This window comes from Chiroxiphia lanceolata, chromosome 12, assembly GCF_009829145.1.
Source record: "Chiroxiphia lanceolata isolate bChiLan1 chromosome 12, bChiLan1.pri, whole genome shotgun sequence".
In the NCBI taxonomy this organism is placed as follows: Eukaryota; Metazoa; Chordata; class Aves; order Passeriformes; family Pipridae; genus Chiroxiphia; species Chiroxiphia lanceolata.
The window spans coordinates 10,904,162-10,914,700 of NC_045648.1; the positions used below are offsets into that span (position 1 = coordinate 10,904,162).

Sequence of the window (10,539 nt, forward strand, 5' to 3'; positions counted from 1 at the left end):
GACAGTGTGGGTGTAGAAAAGTTAATTCAGTTTTTGACCCATTCATACCTCAGAAGAAAAAAAAAATTCTCAAACTTTCTAAAGAAAGATTCTGATGTGACGGTGAATTAGAATCCTGTGTTCTCGCTCCTGTTGTCTTTGAAACTTTTGTTTATATTTACATTAGCATACCATATTTTTTGCATTTTTATTATTTCTTAATGATTTAAAATTATTTTATTCTGTGAAACTTCCTTCAAGTGGGACAGGATTTCTGTAATTAGTATGTAAGGAGAAGATGGCCTTCCTAATTTTGATAGATTTTATTGGGGCAGGTGGTCCAGAGGGGGACAGAGAAGGCTGAAACATCTGCCTTTGTTTAAACATAGTTTCTGCTGGAATTCAGATATTGCAGACATGAACTGCCAAGCTTGAAGTGGGAGCTTCATCACAGATGTGCCTGTATGTGCAGACATTACTTGCCCTGTTTAGGTTTTTAGAGGAAACTGTTAAATTTTCTTGAATCTTCCCATTTTGTGTCTACAGGTTTATTATACCAAGAAGCCTGTGGATGCTCTTACCTGACAGTGTAGCAGTTCTCAATCTTTTTATAATCTATAGTCAAATCAGAGGCTTTAGAAGCCGCTAGGGTTAGTTTGTGGCATTGGGAGAGTAGGAAGAACCAGACTTGCTTTTATCCAGTCACAGTTTAGATGCTAAATCTGGCAGTTATTTTAGATACTTAAAAACAAAGCTGGCATTTAAGCTTTGTTTTAAATGAGTTTTTAATGAGGCTACCCCAGCCAAATTCACTGTACCTCAAGGCAGAATTGTCCTAGAAAATATTTTCCTTTGATACTAAATTGTTACCAGGTCTGTGGGAAATTTTCTTGCAAAATACATAAGTTTAAATGTGAAATTCAAGTCATGCATTGGTTTCAGCCAACCAGTCTTGCACATGGGTTTCCACCAACCTGTCACATAATGAACAAAAGAATGTTTATACCACTATACTGGTGTGTCTGGTCCTTGGAGAACTGTGTGCATGTGCATTGTCATAGAAAATGTGTTGAAAAGGCAATAACTGTGTGCAGAATAATTATGTAGTGGGAAACAGTTCTTCTGAGTGATCGTGGTTACAGACAGTTCCTCAGAATTCATTCTGTTAAACAGTCAACAGCAATTCAGGGGTTTCTTCATGTTGAGCCAAAAGAAACCTTTTTTTTTTTTTTTAAGTTAAAAATTTAGAGATGAAAATAGAGATACTGGTTTTGGCTTGAGGGGGAGGAATAACCTGATACTATCTGTAGAATGTTTGTGCAGGTTTGCAAAAAAAAAAAAGCAAACCACCAGAAAACCTCCACAAAAAAAAATTCAAAACACCAAAGCACAGCCTAGCAAATATAATTGCTTAAAAACTGTACCTAGTTGGTGACTGGCAGACATGAGAGAGCTTTCATGAGAGCTTTTTGTCTGTGCACACACATCTTGAAAAATAGAAATTGCAAAATGCTGATCTTGTTTGTTACTTTCAGTCTGGATTCAGATGCAGAGACCACAGCACGTCTTCAGAAAGGAGGCAGAGTTTGCAGAAACGACACGAAAAACCTCTCGCTACAAACCAGTCAGGCAGAGCAGAGCAGAGTCCTGAGCCTCTGTACTTCGAGGTACTGTTGTAGGAGAGCTGTTTCTGTGTTGTAGTGGTGCCAGTTGTGTGCAGAATAAGTGATATTTTCAAAGGGAAGCTGGAAAACATCTGGCTCCAGGAGGTCCACAGCATAGAGCACTAATTTTAGATGATCCTTTCATCATGTACAGACAGACTTGTGTTTGGGTGTTGTGGGAAGTGTAAGAATTTAGAAAGTATCTCTGATGGACAAATTAGATAAGCAGCTTTCAAGTAACTTTTTCTGTTCACTTGTGAATAAAAACTAGTGTTCTCTGGTTTATCCTCCCTAATTGTAATTGGATTTTTTTCATGTTAAAAACTTACTAATTACTCTTTCTTTGAAAAATGTTATTTGGATACAGAAATGCTTTGTTAGTGTTGCATCATTTTCTACTTGCGTCACTTACAAGCCCTTTTAGCTTATGTGGGACTTTGGGATTCAGTTTGTTTTTCTACCTTAAACAGTTTCAGTTGATGCTTCTCAGGTGACTTTTGATTCCATTTTTTTTATTCTTGATTTCTGTATTGTTTAGGATGAAGATGAATTTCCAGAGCTAAATAGTGACAATGGCAGCAGCAAAAGTAGTAACATCCAGCAAAAGATTTCACCCAAAGTAGTAAGCAATTATTTTGTTTTGCAAAGCATTTTGTTTTGAGACTATGTAATTTGTGTTGGTTTGTTTTTTTTTTTTTATAAATCTGCTACAACACTTAGAATGCAGTAATTGTGATGATTTTGGGGTATTTACATTACCAGCCTTGAATGCTAAAGATATACCAGTTAAAATAAGTGGTGCAGGGAAAATGTCTTAAAAAAAGAACTGCTGGATTTTTGTCTGAGATCAGACTTAGATCATAGACTATCCCAAGATTGGAAGGGACTGCTACATCCTGATGCTTTGATGTTGACTTCTCTTAAAATTTTAAATCTGCAAATATGTAGTAATTTGGTGTCAATTTTTCAAAATAACTACAGATTGTGTAGTTTATTTCTATTTCAAAATAAACTACATCTGCTTTAAGGCTGGGGAAGCAGCTGTTGGGAAGATACTTTTTTAGTCTGTGATCTACCTAAATATTTGGTTACAGAAGTGTGCATATAGACTGCTTAATCTGTTTGGCTGCTTTCCAGGAAAGTCAAGTCCTATGTGAAAGCTTGGGGAGGGGAGGAGGAATTCTTTATTTAGCAATCAGAGTGGAAAACCTTCTGAAGCCATAATTGGAGCTAAGTATAATAGTTTTCCAATACAAAAATAAAACTAGAAACTTATTTCTATTTCATTAACTTACTGTGTCATCTAGGATGTCATACTGGTAATGAAAGCATTGGATGATTTGTTTTTTGGAGTGCCACATATCCTATGGTCTTGAGAGAAAGGCCTTTAACTGTGGTTTGTCTGCATTGTGTTTAAAATTCTAGTTGGATGACTTACCAGAGAATTCTCCAATCAATATAGTCCAAACTCCAATTCCCATTACAACCTCTGTACCAAAGCGTGCAAAAAGCCAGAAGAAGAAGGCCTTGGCAGCAGCACTTGCAACAGCTCAAGAGTATTCAGAGATAAGCATGGAACAGAAAAAACTTCAGGTGTGTAGGACCCTGACCCCCCTGTAGCTGGGAAAGAGGAGTATCAGTCACCTATTGCTCCTTTTCTTCCCCAATAGCAATGATCCTTTGTAAAGAATGTTGCAGGCACTATTTCTTTGTATTTGTTGGCATATAACGTTCCTGTTATAGGAGGCTTTATCAAAAGCAGCTGGAAAGAAGAGTAAGACCCCTGTTCAGTTGGATTTGGGTGACATGTTGGCAGCTCTTGAAAAGCAGCAGCAAGCAATGAAAGCTCGTCAGATCACCAACACCAGGCCCCTCTCATACACAGGTATCTCTGATCTGCTTGACAGTTGCTACATGCATTTTTGTCAATATAAATTTGATTGATCTGGGCATCTTAAATGCTGAGGTTTTTTTCTGTCAAGTTTTAGTTTTTGAATATAAGTGTGCTAAAAAACTGGAAAGTGTGGGGGGTTTTATGCTCTTCTCAATAAATTCACCTGTGCTATCTTCCTCTGAGCTGCAGTATGCAATGGTGAAAGGCCACATAGAACATAGGCCAAATGTCTCTTAAAAGACCTGTTCTTCAAAACTCAGGATTCATGCCTTGAGAGTAATTCAGTGCTGAAATAAATATATGAAAAGAACTGGTTTAGGTCAAACTAAATGTCTACTAAAGATAAGATATTAAATTACTCTTTGAAAGCAGCTTAGAGAGGATACCTGTGACTATGATACATAGGGATATCTCTCTAGGATATTCTTCCCATCTCTGCTGATTGTAGTTCTGGGCCTCCTGACCCAAGGCTTTCTCAAACCAAATTTCTTTTTGAAACTGTCCATCGTTTCTGTCACATGCTTCTACCATCCATAATATCCAATGGCAGCCCTTTCTAACCTTACTACATCCCATGTGGAGAAACTCTTCTTTCTGCTCTTTTTTTTTTGTGTGTGTGTGTGTGTGGGTCAGTGTTGGTGTTTTTAGTACCCCAACCCATAATTTTGTTAGCTTTCCTAGCCTTTGTATTACAAAGACTGAGCAGTTACTCCCTGTTTTCCTCCTCTGTGATTCTTAGATGTTTGTCATCTCTGTTCTAGTCTGAAGAGTCCTGGTCTATTTAATTTAATTGTGGAAGCATCTTTTCTGAGAACTAATATTGCTTTCTCTGTGCTTTTGTGTAGTTCTACTTTATCCTTTTAAAAATAAGGAAGATCAGACATACACAAATATTAAATTACAGTTCCATCACGAGTATATGCGATGGCTTAATCATGTGTTTTTTGCTATTTCTTCATCAATAAAACATTAAATCAGCTTTTTTAATGCTTGCTGACAAATACAGAATTGACATTTTTGTGGTTATCTGTTATAACCCACCAGTCTCATTCCTGAGCACTTGTATGTAGCCTGGAGTCCATCGTTATGCACATAGTTACCATTTTCCTTCTGGTGTGTTGCTTCATTTACCTGCTTGAGTTTCAGCAGTGTTCAAACATTCATTCAAGTTGGCAAGGTTATATCAAACAAAGCTGAGCAAAGAACTGTTGCCATTTCTGTTGGAGACAGCATTTGTTTTATTCTCTTTCTGGCAGAAGATACACTTAACTACATGCTGCACTCCCTCATCTGTTTTGTCCTGTCAACTATTCAAGTCTTCAGCAACTAAAAATCAATGTTTGGATAAATATTTGCAATTTATCTTATCATAATCATCTAACTAATAAAGCTACATGTAGTCACTTGAGAGAGATCCCTTACCATTTATTAAAATAATTCCTGGAATCCATAGCTTCCTAAAACACGAGGCTAAGTTGAAGAAATCTTAAAACCATCTGGAGGCAACAATATCTGATGATGTAATTTTCCTGTCATTATGAACTGCTTTTTTTTCCAAGGAAGGAAAATGTACTTAGAGAATTCATCAATGGAAATTCTGAAAACAGTGTTGAAATAAAGTTGACATGTCTTTTGGTGAAACTAATATCTATTTTGTATTTAGTTGGCAGTGCTGCTCCCTTTCATACCAAAGAATCTGCCAACAGAAAGTCCTTAACAAAGGGACAGCCATCTATGGGTTGCCTTAATCCTTTGGATTCAACTGCCCCAAAAGTGAAAAGAGGAAAAGAGAGAGAGATTGCAAAACTGAAACGTCCTACAGCACTTAAAAAGGTAACTGTGTCAGCCTTGGAGTGTTTTGACCCACACTCATGCCTTAAAAATAAAAACTGATGTTTTCTTAGCTGAGGATTGGTTCCCATGAGTGTAGGGCGAGGGAGTTGTGAGCTTCTGCCTCTAGTTCCTGATAAACTGATGTCCTGTCCTTTGGATCTAGGCATGTAACATAACTTTTACACCCCCAGAATTAGTTGAAGGTGATACAAATCTGTCTCAATGCAGATTGCAAGAGTTTTGTTTTGTTGGTTTTTTTTTTTAATTATAAGCATTAGTTCACATGGGAAAACATTGTTTTTTTCATGTTGCTGGTGCCTAGTCTGTAGTGCAATGTAGTATGCTAACCTCAATTTTTCCTACTCCTTTTTGTAGAGGTGACTATAGAACTTGAAGGAAACCCACAATTTTTAATTGAGTAAACTTAGAAATAACTGCTTGCATATATCTAGATACATGCACTCATAAAGTAGATATGTACAAAAGGAATAGAGGATGTATGGAAAGCAGAAGGTAAAATACAAAAAAGGGAGTCCTAAAAATGCAAGTGTGAAAGCCTTTTTCTGACTTGCCCATGATCTGAGTTAGAGGAATTCACACCTCCCTGTTCAGAAAAGTTTTCTAAACTCTTTGTGCTCAATGCCTTTGTTGCTGTTAAACATCATAGTAATACCAGTATATCCATGACTACTTACCTTTGCACTGCACTTTCTTTTGTAGAAAGAATTCTCCTTGAGAGAATGACTAGATGGTTGCATAGGATATCTTTTTTTCACAGGCATGGGGATGAGGAATTGTTAATAAGTGAGTATTATGTATCAGAAAGAAGCTGTGACAGTACTTTCAACAGCTCAAGTATTATTTATGTAGAAGTGTGTGAGTATTAACTGTACCATCTGTAAAATGCTGGAATGAAATACTCTTTGTAATCCAAGATGAAACTGAAATGATTTCAGGGGTTTCTGTCCTGGCATGACTAAGAAGGTTCAAAACAACTCACTTAAGTTTGTGTCATGTTCAGTCAAATGGACATTTTTCTTTACAGGTATCTCTATAATTTTCAGATGCTGATGGCTGTTGGTTTTGTTCCTAGATTATTTTGAAAGAGAGGGAAGAGAAGAAAGGCCGTTTGTCAGCTGACCACAGCCTTTTGGGTTCTGATGAACAGAAAGAGGCTCATATAAACCTGACTGCTGATCAGTCCCAGGAGCTGGCCTCTCAAGAAGGTTGGTCTCTTTATATCTCTAGACTCCCATTGCTCCCCTGCAGTTGTACTAATCTGCTTATTTTTGTATTTTATCTTTCTCCTTTTATGGCACACAATTTATCAACATTATCTTTTATAACTTTTTTTAACTTTATGAAATACTAACAGTCTTCTAAACAGCTTTGTCTGTCTCTCAGTTGTGGGAGGCTTAGTACAATATGAGTTCTCAGTACATAATCTCCATACAGCCTTTTAATTAACTTCCCAGGTGGATGTTCCAAACACATGTCAGTTTATAGCATTTTTGATAAGTGAGCAAAATGTGACCTCTTGTCAGCCATGCTGTGTTATCACAATGCTTTTCAGTGATGAGCATACTGAAAGTCTTCCAGATCTAAAAGTTGCAAACTGTAAATAAGGTTTTCCAGTTTGTTGAACAGGTTGTCAGTCAACTGTGATGTCTGGACTGTCAATTTGCAGCAGCAGCTCTGAGCAACTGAGAAACTCCAAAGAATTTCCCATGTCTTTTAAACACATTTGGGGCAGTGGGGGTAGGGGAAGGAAGTGACTGTCAGGATTCCAGACATACTGCTTCATAACCTTTCTTCTGAGTGACCTGCCTGATTTCACCTGACTGCAGTAGGAATATTCTAAATATTATAGGAAAAGTTAGTTGAAATTAGTAAAGAATTAACTAAACTTGAGGGGTTTTTTAATGAATATTGAAATATTGCTTATTTACCCAATCCATACTGAGTGGTGGGTGTGTGCTTATTTTCCCCCCTCTCAGCTACCCCTCTGGGGAAGAAGGTTGAGTTTTCAAAATGCAGTTTGGATAAAGAAAAAGTGATACACAAGAAGTGTGCTTCTGTTCCTTTTACATAAAAAAATACATTCATACTTTATAATGTTTCAAAATTGCCTTTCAGAAACTGGACTGAGTATGCCCAGTGATACTTCCCTGTCTCCAGCAAGTCAGAATTCTCCATACTGCATGACCCCAGTGTCCCAGGGGTCACCTGCTAGTTCTGGAATAGGCAGTCCAATGGCATCCTCTGCAATAACCAAGATTCACAGCAAGAGATTCAGAGAGTAAGAGTTTTGCATTATTAATATAAATTCAGGGCTTGCACTTGAGTCACCCTTGTTTAAGCGTGGATAGACTTAGTAGACTTAAGAGCTTAATGAACATAAGCTTCCCTTTTAGAAATAGAAGGTTCTGCAAGCGTTTTCTTTTTTTTTTTCCTCTAAACAGATTGCTTGTGTATGTTTGTATACAAATGTGTATATATATGTACACACACTCACTTTAGACCTCCTTTGGTTGCCACAGCAAATAAGCAAGGTGGGAGTATTCACTAAAAAATATTTTTTTAAAGGAAGACTATGCTTTGGATGGGAAAGGAAGGAATACTTAGGAATACTGAAAATACTGTAATAGTCACTCTTAATATATTACAGCTTTATTTTTAATATCCTTATAAAGTACTAAATTAAGGAAGAGAATAGTGGCTTGTGGCACTTACTGGAGTACATGTTTGTATTTTTTATATTATTTTAGATTGGCTTCTTGAGGTAAGGGATGTTTACTACAAATACAAATGTTTTCAGGATGTATTTTTAACTTACAGTTTGCAGCTTGATTTCTAAATCCTTTTAATGACTTTAAGAAAATTTTAATAACTGTTCTGAGGAAGTAAAGTTATTTTATTTGAAAAAAGGTTTGAAACAGTGTTGGTTATGTGTCATGCTAATATTTGTGAATTAGCTGTGCTGACATTTGTGAATGTTTTTGGCATTGACAGATACTGTAACCAAGTTTTAAGTAAAGAAATAGATGAGTGTGTGACTCTCTTACTGCAAGAGCTTGTCAGCTTCCAGGAACGGATTTACCAGAAGGATCCCATGAGAGCTAAAGCACGGAGAAGACTTGTTATGGGGTTGCGTGAGGTTACTAAGCACATGAAACTAAACAAGATCAAGTGTGTCATCATATCTCCCAACTGCGAAAAAATTCAGTCTAAAGGTATAAATGATAAACAAGTGGTGCACTTCAGCTGTTTGCAGTTTGCCTGTGCTGATTAGGAGTGTTAATTAGCAAGATTAGACACATTTGTTACTATGTGTGATGTAACACTTCCAGACTCCAATTGTGTAATTGCCATTCCACATTCATTCTTTTCTACTCTGTTCTGGAAAAAACTCATGAGGGGTGAAAAGCTTTAAGAAAAATAGATGCTATAGAACTGAAGTCTACTGTGTGTGTCACTTCATTCAGTCTTGGGCACACCTGGAGTGCCGAGCTCTGGATGCTGAAGAGGAATGTGAATTGGTTAGTGAGCCAACCAACACATCTTGCCACAACCAGAAATGTGAACAGAGGCTTCCTGAGATGGGAGAATAGCAATGCTCTGCTCAAGAAAAGACCAGTGAAATTCTGGTTTAATTTGTGTGCAAGGCTAGTAGAGAATACAGACTATCACCTTTGTCTGTACTCACTCACTATGCTGGAAAGGTACCGTGTGTTATCCTCTGGGGCACAGGAGCTGCTGATGTGTGCATTGAAGTTTTACTGACTAATTACAGTTAAAGTGGGTTAGAGAGTTGTCACACCCTAGGATGACTTTAACTGACTAGGTATCTGTTTAAAATTGGTTTCTTCAAGGTGGACTGGATGAGGCTTTGTATAATGTAATAGCCATGGCCCGGGAACAAGAGATTCCGTTTGTCTTTGCTCTCGGCCGCAAAGCCCTTGGCCGTTGTGTGAACAAGCTGGTCCCTGTCAGTGTTGTGGGCATCTTCAACTACTCAGGTGCTGAGGTGAGTAACTCCAATCACATAAGTGTCTGGAGTAAATAATTATGTTCCTTGTAGTAAAGAACTGGAGCACACCTAAATAAAATATTGATAATAGCCCTGACCTCGTTAGGGTATGTTTTTCTTTGAAATTCAGTTTTTACAGTACTGAAAGACTGTGCTTTTGGTCACAACATCTCTCTAGCTTTCAAATAGACTTAAATGTTGTCTGAAGTTCTCTGGAAAGCATAAGATACTGTTTCTCTTGTCATCTTAAAGTATGTCCATCTCCTCAAAGTTGAGTGAACGTGGAGTGGTGATTTTATTATTTAATACAGAGGAAAACTAACTTTTAGTTGAAGTTCAGGTATTTGGTGTTAATAGTCTTGAGGCTCACTATATATCTGGTTTACCTTTGACTAAAAAGAGTAATTTAAAGTGAACTGCCTTTGTTCTTAGGACCTGTTTAATAAGCTGGTATCCCTGACTGAAGAGGCCAGGAAAGCCTACAGAGACATGGTGGCTGCAATGGAACAGGAACAGGCAGAAGAAGCCCTGAAGAATGTTAAGAAGGCACCACATCACATGGGTCATTCTCGTAACCCCTCTGCAGCAAGTGCTATCTCATTCTGCAGTGTTATTTCTGAACCCATATCTGAGGTGAATGAGAAGGAATATGGTAAGTATGTTAAAACTTACTTCTGTAACTAGAAGGTGGAGTTTTCCAAATGCTGTTTATTGTGAAATGTAGCTAAAAATGCAATATTTCCTACTAATTTACAATATTATACAATTTTCAGGGATGAGAGAAAATTGGTTAGTCTTCAGTTAGCTTCATAAGTAATTTTTTTTTTCTCTGAACTATACAGAAAATAATTTTCATTTCTAATCCTCAGAAGTGTTGTAGCCATCTAACTCACATCAGTGGAGGTGGCTTCTCCAGTTTTATTGAACAGTTATAAAACTGATACCAAACACAGAATTGATTATATGATTGAGGAAGAACTAAGGACAGAGTAGGAACTAAATTTCTGAGGTCTCTGAAGACAGGACATGTAGCTTAAATTTTTAAACTTGAGATGGTGGTGAATGTTTCTAGTGTGATCAAAAGGCATGTTCATTAATTGGTTGCTTAAGCCCAGGTGACAGGGAAAAATAAAGGAAGA

The 10,539-nt window shown here is 37.2% G+C and overlaps 1 protein-coding gene across 2 annotated transcripts in view; it reads left to right on the forward strand.

Moving 5' to 3' along the window:
• SECISBP2L (SECIS binding protein 2 like) overlaps positions 1 to 10,539 on the forward strand; it is a 29,720-nt gene that overhangs the window by 14,182 nt on the left and 4,999 nt on the right. For both annotated transcript variants that reach the window (XM_032699602.1, XM_032699603.1), the window contains exons 8-17: positions 1,515 to 1,646; positions 2,182 to 2,265; positions 3,069 to 3,236; positions 3,387 to 3,528; positions 5,201 to 5,370; positions 6,464 to 6,596; positions 7,507 to 7,669; positions 8,383 to 8,603; positions 9,243 to 9,397; positions 9,833 to 10,052. In XM_032699602.1, coding sequence (XP_032555493.1) covers positions 1,515 to 1,646; positions 2,182 to 2,265; positions 3,069 to 3,236; positions 3,387 to 3,528; positions 5,201 to 5,370; positions 6,464 to 6,596; positions 7,507 to 7,669; positions 8,383 to 8,603; positions 9,243 to 9,397; positions 9,833 to 10,052 — 1,588 coding nt within the window. The remainder of the gene's footprint in view (positions 1 to 1,514; positions 1,647 to 2,181; positions 2,266 to 3,068; positions 3,237 to 3,386; positions 3,529 to 5,200; positions 5,371 to 6,463; positions 6,597 to 7,506; positions 7,670 to 8,382; positions 8,604 to 9,242; positions 9,398 to 9,832; positions 10,053 to 10,539) is intronic.